We start from the raw sequence: 20,054 nt of genomic DNA on the forward strand, positions 1-20,054 counted from the left end.
ATTTTATCTTTTATATTTTTTATAACACATATTGTTCTCAAGAACCAACTTGCCTCGTATTATTAACATGAAATATGATATTCAATTTACCGTAGTAAAGGAAGGTGGAAGGATTGTTACAAAGCTAATCAAGATCACAAAAATATGTAAACCACACATCAAATCAATGGGTGTTTGGGATTTAACTTATTTGAAGCTTTCCCAAGAAAAGTACATCAATAAAGTTCTAGAGAAACTCATTATTGAAGATGCAAATGCAAGAAACACACCTTTAAGAAGTCACTTGAGACTCTCAAAGAAGAAATTTTTAAAGACAGAAGAAGACAATACATAAAAATAACATGAGCAAAAATTTTCATTGTAGTATACAACTAAATATTATACATACATAACATGAGCATAAGAACTCAATCGTTTAAATTACAGTATATAACCTTACGTATCAGATCCCCAGTAACACATACAACACTAAACCCTATCAACATACAACACTCACGTGGGAAGAATACAGTATAACACCAATGACCAAACCTCTCAAGTAACAATTAACACGCCTTATTTCAAGTAATCACAATAACCCATAAACAATTAATATGTGCGACAACAAAACTACACACCCAATTGTTGACACACACAATCAGGAACAGGGTACGTGTATATTGATTGTTTTGGTTTTCTTTCCTTTATCTCCCCTGACCTATTTCTTTGCCCTTCCACCACCGCTTCTTGAAAATCCACCCAACTCATGCTCTTGTTCATGAAAATCTGACCCAATAACACCATGTTTGGCCTTATCGTCTTCAAATTTAGGTATGTTCTATGTCCCACCTATCATATTAAGTCATCTCCTCATTAAGTCAAAAAGAAACGACTTAATTATTAGTTATTAGTTATTAGTTGTTTACCATTGCATTGTGCATGTTTCCAGGGGAAGCAGAGATGAAGATATCACTACGCATGCTAACATAGTAATCAACAGCGGCCGATAAAGAAGCTTTCCCTTTTATTTGGGCCCGCTCTGCTGACGAGGCGAGGCTCTTTTTGTCTTCCATGTATGGGAAGAGTTGGCGTAAGGCTGAGATCCTAGCTTCTCCACCGTACACCTGTATATACACAAGTCAAATGTCGAAAATACCCTTTAATAATATAATATACTATCAAAATGAAGTGTGTATATCCGGACCTTATGTGAAGCGAGATATAAACGGGTGTTATTGTCAAAACCCAAAGCTGCAAGTAATAATCCGATTTCTTCGGGTGTCAATGGGCACCTTCCTTGGTTTCTTAACTCTTCGTCTGTGAAACGGGAGTTCATGACTCTTCCTTGCCAAATGGTTTGGCGATATTTAGCCAAAGCCAACTTTTCGGCTTTTCCTCCACCAAAATCACATGCCGAATGAGCAGCCATATCCTAAGAATACATAATTATGTTAGCATTATGAGAATTGTGACATAACCTAATCTGGTAAGCTATATATGTGTGTGTATGTGTGTTTTTTACTGAAAGAACGACTTAAAAAAGAAAATCATATCCTGCCTACCCTCATTTTACTTTTACCTTTCATTTCCCAAGATGGTGTCATCATTTTCTTTTTACTTAATGAAAAAAGAAAAAAATGCAAGGTCTTTCATGAAAAAAAATAAAGATGAGGTTTAATCCGGAAAAAAAAAACACAAAATATAAGGTCTTTTTTTAGATTAACCCCATCTTTTAAACATAATTTATCTAGAGGGAGATGTTTCTTTTTACTTAATGGGCTTAGTAGGTTAACCATTTAATCTAGACAATTATACATGGTTGTTTTGTTGACTTAATCTAGACAGAATGACTTAATGGGTTAATCCAAAAAACCTGGCTTAATGTATTAACACACTAATCCTTTACCTATTTTCCCTTATTTTTTCCCCTCCAAACCCCTTTCATGTTAAAATTCACGAATATTGTTTAAACCTAATGATTATTGTGACAAACTTTTGTTGGAAACTTGGAATGTAAGTGTAAAATAGTCATTTAATCTCATTCAGACTTCAGACGGTCTGGAAAAGAAACAGACTTTATGCATACAACACTTTATCCAGACAGACAGACGACAGTACCTTGTCAAAGCGAAGGTGTAGGGAGACAAACTTGCCGGCTCCATGGCCACTTTTGGTATCAACAACTTGTCGAATGTATTTGGTCCCGGAGACCGCATCGATACTTTCAACAATCGGGTACCGCAAACGACTCACAAGTGCCTCACCAAGACTTCTAACATGAGGAACAAAAACCAATGCTTCAAAGTTCACTTTGCAACGTAACCTTTGGATTTCAATTGGCATGTTGTCAAAAGCTAATCGATGTGAAAATGGTGAAATTGCCGCTATCCCATAACTAAAAAAAACGCCATTAGAGTATAATCATGTGATTAGTAAATCTTTTATTCTAAGGTATGTAATTAGGAAAAAAAAAGTAAAAAAAAATACCAACCTTTCTAAAACGGGATAGACGTTTTCGAGATACCAATTTAGTGAAGCATGAAGAGGTGCGTTTTTAACTCGGGTAGATCGAATGGCGGAAGCGTAATACTCTCTTGTGCTCCATGCATATTCATCGGGCAATTCTCTAATTATCGATATATCGTCTTTTAATATATTCACAAAATGATCGACATCGAAAATATCCTCGAAAGTGCTGCGAATTTAAACACATGTGTAAGAAGATATTAGATTAAATAATTTAAATGTTGAAATTGAAATGTTTTGTGGATAGAATCTTATGGTGTAAAAAAAAGACCTTGTGTCTTGCCAAACGGGATTCACTTCAAGATATGGTATCACGAGTGTTGCATTGAGGATTTTTGCAATGGCAACCGCATCACATATCTAATAAAAATATGTTCATATGAATAAATGAAAATATCATACGTTTATGAACCTTTTAGTTTGAAAATGTACAAAACATACCCCCATTCTTTGTTGGTTCAATCCTCCATCAAGGAACACTTGGATGAATCCGGAAGACTCAGGCATCGATGCTTTAGTTCATAAATCAACCCATTAGAAATTTTAAACATATGAACACAAATATTAAGTTTATTTAAATTGTGTCCAAATTTAAAAATTGCTTACAAGAAGTGACTGTTGATTCAACAAACGGTTTCCATCCTTGGTTGGACAATGGTTCCCAAAGATCAGATAAATGCTCATCCGACTAAACAAGAAAGCAAAGAAATTGAATAATTAAATTAAATAATAAATAAATAAATAAAATATTACAAGACAAGATGAAAATTATCAGTCGAATCAAAAACTCACAACTTGGTGTTGTAACGCACTCTTAAATAAACGTGAATGCCGAAGCTTTGGGCCATTTAATTCCTGCAAAAAAACACATTCAGACTATGAGACGCTTAATAATACTTTCAAGTTTAAACCCCTTAAAACATGAAGAAATTACCATATTATGCCATGAAATACCCTTGCTAATTTACAAAGAGACAAACACAGATTCAAAAAGGGTAGGGCTAAATGTAAGAAGTAAGAACTAGCTACGTACTTCAATTCATTTGTATATTATAACAAAAAATATTGACGATTGCAAAGTTTTGTATTGATATGATCGAATTGGGGAAGTGATTTTCGTAGTCGACAATGAAGATTGATCATATCTTCTTGGATTTGGCAACATGACTTAAATAGGCGAAAAAATCCAAACACGTACTTTCCATTTCCTCTTCTACAGATCTTAAAACATGAAACATGATGCGAAAAACACCATCAATGACTATAAAATCGGTTAACGATGACAGGAGCAAATTTCGTCTTGAAAACTATTAAAAATTGAGACTTTTTGCAACACGGTTGTGCCCTAACTGTATCCGAGCTGGAAATCGGCTTCCAGGTATTCAATTTTTGTAGTTAATTGGAGTGTTCAACAATTTTCGCGGGTTTCCAGAAAAAATGGAACTTTTAAGGTCCCATGTGAATATGTGATTTAGGATACATACATTATTCCTTCGATTATGGATCAAGTGAATTTAGATGATGAAATTATGCTATTTATGGAAATTGAATAACACCCAGAAATCATGAAAGATGCATCAACATTTAATCTATGCAATTTATAAACCTAAACAAGTTAAACGTTGTAAATGGCAAATACGCAAGCAAATTGGATGATTAAAAAAATGCCCAGAAAGAATGAAAGCCTGTAAGGGGATTAAAGAATTCAAGTTTCATAAAATTATCAAAAAAAAAATCCCAGCTTCCTACAAACACATAGGCACATTAACATCTTAAATCTAAAATGGGTTTTGATTAAATTGCGAGAGAAAAAAGAAAATAAAGAAACTCACCGACAGAATTGGGGAAGAGGAGCCATGCCCCAATGGAGCAAAAACGGACAAAATGATGAACAATAGAGCGGAAAATGACACACCGCCGTGATGGTGGCGGTGGAGGTTCATATTTGTCGGCGGTGGCGGTGGCAGTGGCGGTGGCGTTGGCGTTGGCTTTGGCGAAGTGGTGGTGTGAATGAAAATGGGAAAGAGAAGAGCAAAACCCTTTAGTTTAGGGTGAAGAGAGTGGCAGAGAGGTCAATGAGCAAGAGTAAAAGCATCTAATCTCACATGGGGTCTTCTTTCGTTATCGTACATTCGGAAACAATATTATATTCGGTGATAATAAGTGCTATCGTATATAATAAGGTTCAATACAACAGCTGCAAACATTCAATTAATTAGCATGGAGATGAGGTGTGACTGTGTGTCGCTTTATCGGAAGATGTCGATGCATTGAAGGCGGAGAAAGTCACCGTTTAGTAAAACTTACGTGTCATGAAAAACAATAGAAAAATACCGTGTTTTTATTATAGGAGCTTTCCTTTTTTTTTTTGTCTTTAATAAAAGTAATGAATTTTCAATTATTTAGTATCTATAAACAATATACTATTTCCGTCCCAAATTGATAGTCCACTTTTGAATTTTAAAGTCTTTTTTATTCAACTTTGACCTTAAATATTTTTATTTTTGATATATAATACTTGATGCAAAATATATGAATGGATTGTATTTTAAATGTTTTTTCATTTTTATAAGTTTTATCAAGTAATATATAACACAAATAAAAATATTTAAGGTCAAAGTTAAAGAAAAAAGACTTAAAAAGTCAAAAATAGACTATTAATTTGGGACGGAGGGAATATATAATTTATTTAGATGTTTATTTCAAGCAAAATTATAATGATTATCCATGTGATTTATAAAAGTACATAATTTTTGTCTGTAACCTTTTTTCTTTGCAAGTGAGCGCTTAAAAGATGAGATTTGTTTATGATTTTGATTTTCATCCGACTTTCTTAGATTATGCATTATGGCTTTTACAGTTAAACCATGATGCCCGATATGAACCACATACCGTGCACACCGTCCTAAGAACATGATGCCTACATATATGGAGTGGTGGTTGATAACAACCATGTCGTTTTTATCTTTTTTTTTTAATTGAGCACTTAAAAGATGAGATTTGTTATGATTTGTGTTTTTGGTTCAGTTTTCTTAGGTCATGCAGTACAGTCTTCACGATTAAATCGTGATGTCAACCTGGACCAACTACCAAGAAGTGCACACCACCCTATAGATCATGATCCCTATATGAAGCAGTAATCGGTGACAACCATTTTTTTCTCTATTTTATCTTTACAAATGTCTTCTTCCTTCTTTCTTCATTTTCTCTTTTCTCTTTCTTTCTTTTTTATCTCTTCCTGTAATGACCACACCATCAAGGTTGTGGTGCAAAATGGTAAGAACTAAGATGATGTTGAGGTGGTGGAGGGTTGGTGTGATGACCATACCCACCGACCTTATCAGATACCTATTTTTTTATTAATATTTGTTATTAAACTTAATTATAGAAAAATAAAATAAACATAAGGCTCACACCCCAACCCCACCATTCCCTTCCCTTGTTTTCCTTTCTTGGTCCTCACACCTTAACGTTCACCATTATCATTGTGATGAAGTTGGAGTTGCATCAGGAACAACAATATATGTTGGTTTCATTTATCTTAATCATGACTTTAGGGAGTTACACTAATAACTTCTTCAACTTTCCTCGTATTATGAAAACAAATTGATCCGTTGTTTCTCTAACATACACATTCCTATCTTCACATTTTTTATTTCGTGTTGGAATTCTCATTGCCTCTTAGAATTTAAGCTTCCAACCCCATTCTTCAAATCCATAACTTTCTTAACTTTAAAACGCGGTTCTAATTATATACTGGTTCCTTCGTTTTAAGATTAAATATTTGAGGCTGCATATTTTGTGGATTTATTTACTATTTTTCTTCTACTATAATGGATGAGAAGTACAAACATTAGATAAAATAAAAAGGAGAATTAGAGACATGTAGTAAGTACAATTGATCCTTGGAAATGCTCGGACTTCTTGTATATGAACTATTTTCTAAATAGACTTTTTGATTCACTTTATAATATGTATTATTGTAACATCCCAAAATTACAAAAGATTTTCGATTCATAAAATAGATTAACCAATTAAAACCCTTGTTTCAAAAACCATTCAATGACATTTATTTGATTAAAACAATACATTATCATAGTCAAATTAAAAACCGCATAAACGAATAACTTCGATGCGAGTGTATAGTCCCGCCGAGCTCTTCACACAAACAACCTGCAAAACATTTAATCCACAACTGTAAGCATAAAGCTTAATGAGTTCCCTAATATACCACATATTCCATCATATATACAATGCATCCACACAAAGTGTTTGGCTCTAGCACCGACCTGACAAATCTCCTATCAACATATACATACGTAGCATACAGTCAACCGGCAAGACCCTTGTCTAACATACGATGAAACTAAGTGCCCTACATTACACATATAAAACAAGGAATTATCCTAGTCAACTAGCATACATGTACTCTAACAATAACAATATCGTACCATGCAAATTATATATAATGGGATACATGGTATAGTGAGAAACTGACCTAAACTGAAGAACCGGAGAAGCACAACAACACTCTTACCCTTTGTATTGGTCAATCCCGCAAACCGAAGAACACCAAAAGAGATAAATCATCAATCAACATATCAAATCCTCCAGGTTTGACCCCAAAGTTAAACTGGTCAAAAGTCAATGGTCAATGATCAATAAAAGTCAACAGCCACCACAACGTGTAGACCTCTTAGCCACATCGTGAGCATGTCGAGACAAAATAGATGGCATGCAAGACTTTTCCACGTCGTGGACCCTCATTGGCCGAATCGTGGGAACGCCAAGATAACTCAAATGTGAATAAGCATTTCACCATGTCGTGGGCCCTCCTTGGTCACGTCGTGGTTGTTGTCAAAACTTTAAGAGATTAATTCTTATAGATCTAAGCCCAAAACTCTGGATCTAGTCCTTCTCAAAGACTTAATGGATAAAGTTTCCAACTTTATCCATTAGGAACTTACAACAAGACAAAATCTTAATATCTAAGTCCATAAAGTCCTTAATATGACCTCAACTTGTGCATGGAGCAAAGGGAACCAAGGCTTAACATTTTTTCCGTCGCCTAGGGACAAAAAATGGTCACCAAACAAGCCTAAGGTTATAGAGTTATCCAAAACTCCAAGATCACTTCTACAAGGGACTTCATGGCATGAAAGAAAGAAGAGGATGATAAAGCTTTAAGCTTTATACCTTCCTAAGCTCCACAAGATGCAGGAGATGCAAGATCTGAAGTAGATACACTCTTATAACTAGCAAGCATGCCTTCTTTTCTTCCCAAAGTGTAAACAAAGTCTTCAAACCTCAAGAACACCAAGAATACAACAAGAATCATTAGGGGGGCTAGGGTTTCATTTAGGAAGGTTGGAGGCTGAGAGGATGCCCTAATCTTGAAGTTAGAGGCTTTAAATACAAAAGAAACCCTGAAAATTCATGGGCTTGGGCTACCACAACCACCACGTCGTGGCACACTACTTGCCACGCTGTGGTGCTCACCAAAAAAAGTGCGATCATAAAATCTATGTCACGTTGTGGGCATCCATGTACCACATCGTTGCAAATTTTTATCTTCAAAAACCTTACGTTTAACTCCTTCAGGTTACCAACTGATCCATTTTATAAAACGGGTGTTACAATTATATAACCCTTTAACTAAAATACTTATGAATTGTGTGACTTACTAGAGAAAAATAAATATAAAATTGAAGATGTTAGAGAAAAGAAATTTATAGTCGCCTCATTTTAGACTATAAAATGAATTATAGTAAAACAAATTATTATTGTCGGACTTTAAATTGAGGATGTAGTAATGTAGCTCAAAAGAGTAGATATGCCCTTACTTATGAAAAAGACGGATGCAACACTCATATTTTGGGAAAAAATGTCATTTTATAAAATTATTTGTCACGTAAATTTATTTAAAAATAAATAAATATATAAAATAAAAACAAATAAATATATAAAATAATTAATTTAAACGTTTCAATGTTAACTAATAATAATAATCATAATAGGGAAATTAATAAATTAAAGGGTAAATTACACGGATGGTCCCTGTGGTTTGGGGTAACCTGCGCGCCTAGTCCCTGAGTAAGATTTTTAACTCGGATGATCCTTAATGGTAAAATCCGTAACCCACCTAGTCCCTCACTTAACATTTCGTCTAGTTGCTCCGTTAAAACACCCCACATGCAAGGCACGTAAGGGCATTTTTGTCTTTTTAATATTTTAGTGTTACCGCCATGTTGTATACGAAGAGGCGATCATTTTGATCAGTACTCCATCTTTTCATTCAGAAAACCCAGACAAAAATTTCACACTCGAGATAAGAAAATCCTAATCGTGATATCTTCGCCTCTGAAACGCAATGGTGTTGTGGCGTATACGTGCAAATATGGAGGAAATCGATGTTGGACGTCGTTACTGTAAGTATTCTTTCACTCTCAATCTTCTATAACTTCGATTTTGTTGAAACCTTATCTGAAGTGGGTTTATTTCATAGGGGGCATCCGACAATCTTTTCCATTAGGTTGTACCATGGTGGAGATTTACCAAATTCCTTGGAAGAAAGTACATCAAAGGAAAACAAACGTATGTGGACTTACTCGACATGGATACTTTCTCAGTGCATGACATTGATGAAATGATGGAACAGTTAGGCTATGTTGATGAAGGTATACCTTTGTACTATCACTTTAAACGACCTTTTTCAGATTTAGATTTCGGGTTATTTGCTTTGGGTAGTGATTAGGATGTGAGACATCTGGGTACCTTCATTTCCAAGCATAAGCTGATTGAAGTCTATATTGAGCATGGAAAAACCCAATTACATACATACACAATATCCCCAAATCAATCAAAAATTCAAATAAAGGAAATTATTGAACCTCCATCATGTTCTCGTAGGCTTTTCTTAGATTTGTATGATACTGGGGAAAAAAAATGTTGTTGGGGATACTTCTAAAGAGGCTAATGTAATGGACCTTACTGGAAATAACAATATGGACTTAACTGTTATTGATAATGGGAATAATGACAAGGAAGAAAATCCATGCGTTGAAGTTAAAATTGGGAACAAATTTGAGTACACAAATGAAGTTGAATTTGGGGATGGTAACAAGGATGGAGAGGATCCATGTGCTGAATTTGAAAGTGGGGACATGTTTGAGGACATAAACGAAGAAGAATTTGGAAGTCGGGACAACTTTGACGATGATAGTGGTTATGAATCCAGTGAGTCCGATGATATAGACTTTTATGTTGACAATGACAACATCTTAGATGATGTAGAAGTTGACATGAATGATTTCAATGATAACATTGATATGGATGCAGAGTGGGTTGGAGGTATGAATGACATTGTGGTACAAGAAGAGAATGAAGTTTGAGAGCTTAATGAAGTACTAAATAACGAGGTACTTTTGCCAGGCTCATCTTCGGATGAAGGTCCAGCTGGTCAACGAAAGAAGACCATCAAAGCTATCCAATGAGCTCACGAGAATGATGAAGCAAATGTTGCTGAACCATTTTATATCCTTCAAACCTTTAATACAGCCCAAGAGTTTAAAGAAAGAGTTAAACTCCATGCTATTGAGACAAAAAGGGAACTTGGTTTTGAAAAAAATGACAAGAATAGGGTAAGAGTTATGTGTAGGGGGACAATACCAAAGCTAGGAAACTTAGACAATAGTGGGGAAGGTCAACAAGAAGTCAACAATAAAGATGAAGAGAAGTGTCTGTGGAGCCTCTACGCTAGTAAATAGAAACGTGATATAAACTGGATGGTCAAATCTTACAACAAATAACATCGTTGTCTCCAAACTCAGAATGTTAAAGCTTGTACTTATAAGTTTCTCGCCAAAAATATTGCAACTCGGGTGGAATCTAACCCAACTATTCCAATTCGTGCTTTACAATAGCAACTGCAACGTGATTACCAAGTGGGACTTTCCAAGATGAAAATGTTTAGGGCTAGAACTTAAGCTCTCAATCAAGTGCGAGGGGATTATGTTGGTCAGTATACTCTATTGAGAGATTATGTTCTAGAACTTCAAAAACATAACCCAGACACGACTGTGAAGATTGATGTAGAGAGTGAACCAAATCCAAATGCAGAAACTAGAACTTTCAAGTGCATATACATCTGTCTTGGTCCTTTAAAAAAGGGATTTGCTGCTGGAAGAAGAGACTTTCTTGGTCTCGATGGTGCTTTTATGAAGGGTCCATACCCAGGACAAATACTTTCAGCTGTGGTAACCTTTTTTTCATATGAACTACATTTATATTATAAAAAGTTGTATTTTAGGTTATTGATGGTGCTTTAATTGTGAAATTTTACTTATGTAGGGAATTGATGGTAATAATGGAACATAACCACTGGCTTATGTTGTTGTGGAATCTGAGAGTACGAACTCATGGACTTGGTTTCTAACTTGTCTAGGGGATGATTTGGGTTTAGGAACCAACTCAAATTTTACGTTTATGACAGACAAACAAAAGGTATTAATTTGAATATCAAATTCATACATTATATATGGCGTACTTTTAATACATTATTCCATGTATAGGGAGTGTTACCTGCTATAGCAAAGTTGTTTCCATGCGCTGAGCATCGTTATTGTCTTCGTCATATCCATGAAAACATGAAAGCTAATTGGAGGGCAAAGCAATTCAAAGACTAGCTATGGGATTGTGCAAAAGCATCTACTGTTCAACAGTTTCAGCGATCAATGGAGGAACTTAGAAAACTTAATAATGATGTGTATGAGTGGCTTAAAAACATTCCTCCTCAGCATTGGTCTCGTTCACACTTTACAAGTAGATTTTAATGTTAGATCATTAGTTTGTAACAATGACTAATGCATTATTAATGATTTATCAGGTAGGGCTCATACAGATGCTATGCTTAACAATATGTGTGAATCTCTAAATAGCAAGATTGTTGAAGGTCGTGATGTACCAATCATTACATGTTTGGAGTACATTAGAGAGTACTTAATGAAGAAAATTGTAACTGTGCAAAAGGAAATTGATAAAACTGAAGGTCCCTTGACTCCTACAACTACCATATGGGTTGGAAAACTGAAGAAAGAGGTTACACAATTAAGGTCTGTTTTCTGTGGGAATGGGAAATATCCAGTCAGTAAAAAATTTCTGGAATAGTTCATGGTAGATATGGGCCAACAAACATGTTCATGTAGAAGGTGGGAAATAATAGGGATATCATGTGCACATGCAATAACAACTATGTGGGAGATGTTGAAGAACAAAGAAATTGATAAGATACCTGAACATTGGGTCCATCGAACGTATTGGTTAGAAACATGGAAGAATATGTATTCTTTTACAATTCAGCCAATCAATGGAAGGAACATGTGGGAGAAGTCTACATGCCCTACAACCTTACTCCATCCAAAACACCATGTGCCCATTGGAAGACCAAAGAAAAAAAGAAGGAGATCTGCCATGGAGGTTGAGGATTTGGTGAAAGGTAACCAATTGTCAAGAGCACAAAAGTCAGTGACATGTTCTAAGTGTAACAAAAATGGGCATAATGCAAGGACTTGCAAGGGACAGAAGGCTGGTGGTTCTCAAACTTCAAGGAATGTTGGTGGATCACAAACTTCAAAGAATGTTCGTGGTGTTGGTAGTGCAAAAGTGAAGGTTGGAAGTGAAAAAGTGAAGGCTGGTGGTTCTCAAACTTCAAGGAATGTTGGTGGATCACAAACTTCAAAGAATGTTGGTGGTGCTGGTAGTGCAAAAGTGAAGGCTGGAAGTGAAAAAGTGAAGGCTGGAAGTGAAAAAGTGAAGGCTGGTGGATCAAAAACTTCAAGGAATGTTGGTGGTGCTGGAAGTGCAAAAGTGAAGGATGGAAGTGAAAAAGTGAAGGATGGAAGTGCAAAAGTGAAGGCAGCTGTTAGCAAAAAAGGGAAAGGTGTCCCATAAATGTGGCTTTTAGGTGCTTATGTATTGTTTTGGTTGATGTTGACAAACATTGTCTTATTTTGAACTAGGTTATATATTGTCATGGTTATGTTGATTGCTTTTGAAAAACAATGGTGTAATTATAGTATCTAGTTTTAGCAATGTACTTTGCTTTTGACAAACAATGTAATCTTTTGATTGCTTTTGGCATTGCTTTTATTTTGGTCATCTGTTTTGCTCATTTTATGGTGATTGCTCAGTTTTTTACAACAATGTAATATTTTCATTACTTTTAGCAATGTAGTTTCAACAAAAACCAACTTATAACAATGTAATCTTTTGATTGCTTTTGGAATTGCTTTTATTTTGGTCATCTGTTTTGCTCATTTTATGGTGATTGCTCAATTTATGACAACAATGTAATATTTTCATTGCTTTTAGCAATGTAGTTTCAGCAAAAACCAACTTATAACAATGTAATCTTTTCATTGCTTTTAGTAATGTCCCAATATACTACACAAATTGTAAAATACAATCAAGTTCAACAAAATATCATTTTCATTGATAAAAGGGTACCCTTGATACAAATACGATTCATTACAATTCATTTGTAAACAACTGCAACTACATCAATTGATCTTAAATCCAACACTACAACTTGTAAACAATTATCCCAAAAAAACAAAAACCAACTTATTATTAACAATGCTTTCAGATTCCGATTTTGGACCTCAAGTTCTTGAATTTGGATTTCAAGCCCTTCATTTTTTATTTCCGCCTCATGACCATGCTTTTCTTCATCTACCCACTTAATAAAGCCAGACCTTGGTCCCTGTATTGTCAATAGCTTCGATTAGCACATACACATACTAGGGTTACAATAGAAAATCCCCCAAACAATTACAACATCATACCTCTAACGGGCAAGCATAAAATGCCCTACCTGGGTTTCTCTTCGTAGTTGAAGTCCGTATAACGCCTATCGCACCACAATTGCATTTCACCATGTTTGATCGGCTGTGAGAAGAAAGGTAAGAGGAGAAGACTGCGATTGAGAAAGAAATGAGGGAGGAAGACAAATAAACCATGTTTTAAGACTGGGTGATATGAAAAGACAAAAATACCCCTAGCGTGCTTATCACGTGAAGAGTTTCTAACCACAAAACAGACGGAATGTTAAGTGAGGGACCAGGCGGGTTAGGAATTTTACCATTAGGGATCATCCGAGTTAAAAATCTTGCTCAGGGACTAGGCGCGCAGGTTACCCCAAACCACAGGGACCATCCGTGTAATTTACCCTAAATTAAATATTAAATAGAGTTAAGTTTAGGATATTAGGTTTGATTTGATTAACATGGAACATTAGATGTAATTCTTTGTTAATTCATATAACCTACTTTGGGATTGATTTTGTTAGGGTAATAGCACAAAAGACATTAAGTTTACACACTAAAATTCTAATTTAATACTGTGTTTTTTGTCTCAAATTTGACATTATGTTTTCCAGTTTCTTACTATTCTAAACACTTTACCGGTCAACCTGGTTACCTGCTGATGTGGCATGATGACGTGTCAGTTTTGATGACGTATCATGCTGACGTATCACAATTGGATTTTTTTCCATAAAAGACACTAAGTTTTCACTTTTTTTCGATTTTAATACTAAGTTAAAAAAAAATTCAATTTTGACACTATGTTTTTTTTTTCCAAATCAAACATCATTTTTTCCAATTTTGTTCAATGTTGACCATTTTACATTTGAAATCGTATAAATATTTTTTTTATTTAAAAATCATATTTTTGTATAAATACAAGGATTTTTTTTTACATTTAACCCATAATTTTATGTATAGATATGTATTAGTTATATAAAAACTGTATTTTATATTAAATATTCAACTTTAAAATGAGTTTTGAGGTTTGAAGATATATAGTCGATCAACGCCTAGAGGTCAGGTTTATAACCCGTGAAATTTTTACGAATCATATCTTATTTATAATATTATTAGGATCACCTTGAATCTCATGGTGTGACTCTTATTAAATCATATTGTTTTAGTTTATTTTTTTCAAAAATATTTATGAAGGATAAATATTGTCGTTATTACATTTATTTTAGTATTATCATTAAATTTTGGTATTTTGTTCTATATTTCCCACCTCTTATTCAATGCTTCAAACGAACGTTAGATATCAATATATACCTAATAAAATTATTTAACTACAATTAAAAATATGTGTAAAGCTACAAACAAAAATAAAATAAATAATATTTCATAAGCGATAACTGATAAATTTTGTTGATCTTATTCAAAGTTTATGGTTATTTTGATTCTCATAATATAACTAATGCATAACATTATGCTTTAAATGTAAATAAATAAATAAATAAATAAATAAAACCTTGTATTTAAATAAAAATATGGTTTTTAAACGAAAAAATTGTATTTATACAATTTAAAATGTATTAAAAATATATTTATACGGTTTCAAATGGAAAATGTTCAAGATTGAACAAAAAATGGAAAAAATGATATTCGATTTGGAACAAAAAATAGAGTGTCAAAATTGAAAAAAAAAATTAAACTTAGTGTCAATATAGAAAAAAGTGAAAACTTAGTGATTTTGTGGAAAAAAATCAATTTTGACACGTCGGCACATCATGTCAAAAAAATTGATATATAATCATGTCACGTCAGTAGGTAACCTGATTTACCAGTCAAGTGGTCAATAATTGTAAAAATTTGGAAAACGTAGTGCCAAATTTAAGACTAAATAAATAAACACAATGTCAAATTAGTGTAAACTATATGTATTTTATGCTATTTACCCATTTTGTTAATACTTTAGTTTGATATTTATACTACAAATGGTTAGTTACTAGTTGGTACTATTTGATAGTCAAATAGGAAAAGCTAGAACTAGAGGGACTATAAGGGCCAATGAGAAAAGTTTAAAAAATAAAAGCCCCACCTCTTTCCCTATTTATTGGGATGTTTTTTAAGTTTTAAAACATATTTGGTGGTCATTTGATGCATCATTTATGCTAGTTCGAAGTGTTATTGAAGGATTAAAGTTATCATCATTAAATGGGAGCTTTAAAATGGATAATTTATAATGATATTCTTCATCTGTAACCTATCATTTGGGACTCTCTCCTAAATCCAACTTTCTAGAGAAAATTGGGTATTATATTGTGCTTTTATGACTAATTTCATCATCTACTCACTAATTTATCACCAATATTCCTTAATGTTGCTTGAAACCCAATTCATAAGTTGTTTTGAAGCTTATAAACTATAGGTTAGTGAATGATTGGTATATTAAGTCTAAGAAGTGAAATCATTAAGTTGTTTAGCTTATAAATATGCTTTGAATGTTCAGGTCACATAGTGGAATTCAAGGTTAGCAACACTTGATTTGCTATTCGGTTGATTTCAAGCAATATTTTTTTTTTTGAGAAATCACGAGTCTAATTTAATGAGATGATTGTAGATTTGCATTTGAATAGATATTAAACTTGTTGATATTATTAGTAGTTAAAATATTAAAAAAATCAAGCCAATTTTTGGATGAGATTGAGATCGTATTTTTGGTAAAGAAAATTTCACCGAGTAATTTTCAACCTATTATAATCATAAATGGGAAGTCAGATGCCTACGGGTATATCTACAAACCTAATGGTTTCTTACTAACCTGGTACCCGACGTGTAATATCCCAAAATTTTCTGGCAAAAATTTACTTTTAAATCATTTCAAACATCCAATAATTATTTCAAAACAACCACCTGACGTGTAACATCCCAAAATTTTCTGGCAAAAATTTACTTTTAAATCATTTCAAACATCCAATAATTATATCAAAACAACCGAAAGTGTATCATAGTGAATAATAATAATATCAGAGTACAAATCCCAAAATCACATCGTGTGGAAAACAAGGGCACATGCGGTGCGATCAAGTCGGGTCGTTCCCTTTTGAGTTGGAAGTACCTGAAACATAAACTAAAAACTATAAGCACAAAGCTTAGTGAGCTCCACCAAAATACTCCATACCATACATACATAACAATCAAAAACATATTGGGTCTATTTCACCCCCTTCGGTATCTTTCAACCGGTACTAGGTCTATTTCACCCCCTTCGGTATCTTGCAACTGGTAGTGGGTCTATTTCACCCCCTTCGGTATCTTTCAATCGATATCGGGTCTATTTCACCCCTACAGCTAGCATATATAATCATAACAACAAAAATCACAGAGACAACAAGCATATATACAAACATAACAAGTAATTGTCACGAAGATAATCATCATCCTACAAACATAATCTAGTGGGCCGGTGTTGGTGTCTTTGACCCACGAATACAGTGGAGGAAACTCACCTCTCGATCGATAATCAACTACTGCTGCTCTCACGGTCAGCTACACCGGTGCTACACCACACCTAAATAATCATACAAGGAAAACCTTGGTCTACCCTTCAAAACCAAGAGTTGACCAAAAGTCAACTATGATCAAAAGTCAACGCTTAAGGTCAACGGTCAACTTTCCCCTCAACCCACCCTCACATCGTGACCTGTTCTCTGGTCACGTTGTAATAATAAACTTGACGCAACCCCACTCAGTAAGTCAACTCAGTCACAACTCATCCAACCAGATTCCTTAGATCGGGACATCCTCACTTCTCACGTCGTGAGATTCCCATTTCTCACATCGTGAGATCTGTTTTGACCAAATTTGAGCATTAAGCTCTTAATCCTTTAAGAAATTCTTTAGGACCTTCCATGACCCTAAGGACTATAAAAATCATAGATTTTCAATCATGTATGCCTAATGCATGACTTAGATAATAACTAGGTCAAAAGAAAGGTAATAAGATCATGACTCATGCATGGAGTCTAAAACCAATACCAAACCTCAGATCCAAGGCCTCATATACAAAAGGTGTCTCAATGATCCATAAAGTTTCCAACTTTATGGATCCAATGCATGCTACACAACCTAACCATGCAAAGAAAGCTCTCAAAACCTAGATCTATCATACAAGAGGCAAAAAGGTAAGAGCTTTATGACTTACATAGGTCCAAAAGCTCAGCAAGACCAAGAGGTAGAAGCTAGATTACCAAAATGAAGCACCACAAGAGTCCTCTTCCACTTCAAAGGACCAAAAACCACCAAATAAGCTCTTCAAGGTCACCAACAATGACCAAATGTCTGAAGGAGGTCAAATTTAGGGTTTACAGGAGGCTAGAGAGTACGAGAGACTGAGGATGGGTAACCCTAGCTCTCTCATTCCGTTAAATAGTCAAAAATTAGGGTTATGGGTTATCAGGCCTTGCTCACATCGTTTAGGCCTCATCCTCACGTCAGAGATTCAAGAATGCAGGTCAAACGGTCAATGGCCATTCATGTCGTGACCATTATGGTTCACGTCGTGACCCTCCTCCAAAATGCAAGAATTCAATAAATAAAGTACCTCAAGATTCAGATGCTACACGATGTGATGCGACCGGCCGATTTATGATATTGTTTTATAATTGGGTATGAGACAAAGATCACCGATACATATCCCATTAACATTCTTAATTGGGTCATATAACACCAAATTATCCAAAGAAAAAGAATAAAGGGAGTATTTGAAACAAGAAGAATGGTTATCCTAAAGCTAATGATCCAACTTTCAAATGATAGATCTTATGGCCATGAACTACATATGTTTTCATAGGTATATTTTTGAATTAATAGATATTAAGATAAATTATAGAGTTAAAGACAAGTTGATTTCTAAATATGAGCATCGACAATTTAAATGAAACTTTAAGTTTAATAAGTACATGAACTTGATACTTATTTATAGTGGAAAAAAGTTATTAGCTTTAGTTTTTCGTTAGTAGTGTTATGGGGATAAAATGATACTAAAGGATGGGTGATTGTAACATCCATATTAACAAATTGCAAAAATGGTCCCTATGGTTTTTCATTTTATGTGGCTAAGGTCCAAACCTTTGAAAATTTGTAGATTTGGTCATTTTCAATAAATTTTATTGTGGTTTTGGTCCCTCTTCTTTTAACTTTAACAACTTGGCTGTTAACTTTTTTCAAATGACTATTTTATCCTTAGGGGCCATTTCTGCAACCAAACGACAATGACCATTTTTACATATCTTCTTTTTATTTTTATTGATTTATTATGTATTAATAAATGTTATTTTTAATATATGCTATTTATATATTAATAAATATTGTTTTATTAGATTATTAATATCTTTTAATTAAAAATTTTAATTTCTTTGTTATCGAATACTTTAATTGGATTATTATATATGAATAAATATTATTTTTAATATATAATATTTATAAATTAATTATTATTATTATATTGTGTTATTAAATTATTTTAGTTAATTTTGTTTATTGGAGCAATTCTTTTTATTGGATTATATATTGATAAATATTATTTTTAATTTATAATATTTATATCCTAATAAATATTACATTATCAGATTGTTAATTTCTTTTAGTTAATTTTTTAAATTCCTTTTTTTGGATTAATTATTTTTTATTGGAGTATTACTTTTAATTTATTATTTTCTTTATATAATAAATAATATTTATTATATTATTAGTTTATTTTTTATATAATATTAATTCTTTTTAATTTTATTCTTTCCACCATATAGTTATCGGAATACGCAAAAGTGTCGTCTCTCATCAACGAAAATCGTTGGGATCACCGCTAAATAACTTCATCGGAGGTCTGACGTAAACCCTACTAACTTTTTCCACCTAACATCATTGATAGCCACCTGCGACAACCTCTTCACAATCCACTGGAATCCTCTAAATCCCACACAATGTGCAACAAAACTCCTATAAACATTAAAAGTGGTATGGTGATCGGGTGATGGTAGTTGTCTTATTATAGGTGACTACTGTCATCCTTGTAGTTTCACGGAGGTCGAACAAAAACCCACCAATCTTTTTCAATCAATGATGACGGTAATCACCTGCGATAACACCAATACCATCATTTGATCACAACCACCACTTTTAATGTTTATAGGAGTTTGTTGCACATTGTGTGGGATGTGGAGGATTCAAACAGATTGTAAAGTGGTTATCGCAGGTGGTTACCGATGATGTTAGGTGGAAAAAGTTATTAGGGTTTACGTTGGACCAACGATGAAGGTGTTTGGCGGTGATCCCAACAATTTTGGTTGATGAGAGGCGACACTTTTGCGTATTCCAACAATTTTGTGGTGGAACTAATAAAATTAAAAAGAATTAATATTATACATTAAAAAAATAATATAATAAATAATATTTATTATATAAAGAAAATAATAAATTAAAATTAATATTCGAATAAAAAATAATTAATCTAAAAAATTAATTAAAAAAATTAACTAAAAAAATTAATAATATGATAATCTAATGTTTATTAGGTTATAAATATTATAAATTAAAAATAATATTTATTAATATATAATAATAAAATAAAGAAGAATTACTCCAATAAATAAAATTAACTAAACTAAATTAATAATCCAGTGTAATAAAATATATTAATATATAAATATTATATATTAAAAATAATATTTATTCATATATAATAATCCA

The 20,054-nt window shown here is 33.4% G+C and overlaps 1 protein-coding gene across 1 annotated transcript; it reads right to left on the bottom strand.

Moving 5' to 3' along the window:
* Window positions 1-331: 331 nt before the first annotated feature.
* LOC111919011 (O-fucosyltransferase 39) lies at window positions 332-4,648 on the bottom strand. Its single transcript, XM_023914620.3, has 10 exons — window positions 4,338-4,648; window positions 3,298-3,360; window positions 3,112-3,193; window positions 2,947-3,017; window positions 2,777-2,865; window positions 2,471-2,674; window positions 2,098-2,374; window positions 1,184-1,411; window positions 906-1,103; window positions 332-828 (listed from the first exon to the last, which is right to left on the bottom strand). Exons 1-10 carry the CDS (start codon window positions 4,446-4,448, stop codon window positions 610-612), a joined length of 1,542 nt encoding a protein of 513 aa, XP_023770388.1. The 5' UTR covers window positions 4,449-4,648; the 3' UTR covers window positions 332-609.
* Window positions 4,649-20,054: the final 15,406 nt, after the last annotated feature.

The sequence above is a fragment of the Lactuca sativa genome, chromosome 3, assembly GCF_002870075.4.
Source record: "Lactuca sativa cultivar Salinas chromosome 3, Lsat_Salinas_v11, whole genome shotgun sequence".
Classification (NCBI taxonomy): Eukaryota; Viridiplantae; Streptophyta; class Magnoliopsida; order Asterales; family Asteraceae; genus Lactuca; species Lactuca sativa.

What these genes read in the sequence shown, in the direction of transcription:
- LOC111919011 (XM_023914620.3), bottom strand. Translation starts at nt 4,448, where the DNA reads ATGAACCTCCACCGCCACCATCACGGCGGTGTGTCATTTTCCGCTCTA. An exon ending in GTCTATCCCGTTTTAGAAAG is followed by an intron (nt 2,375 to 2,470) that starts GTTGGTATTTTT and finishes CGTTTTTTTTAG; the next exon opens with TTATGGGATAGCGGCAATTT. An exon ending in TATATCTCGCTTCACATAAG is followed by an intron (nt 1,104 to 1,183) that starts GTCCGGATATAC and finishes GTGTATATACAG; the next exon opens with GTGTACGGTGGAGAAGCTAG.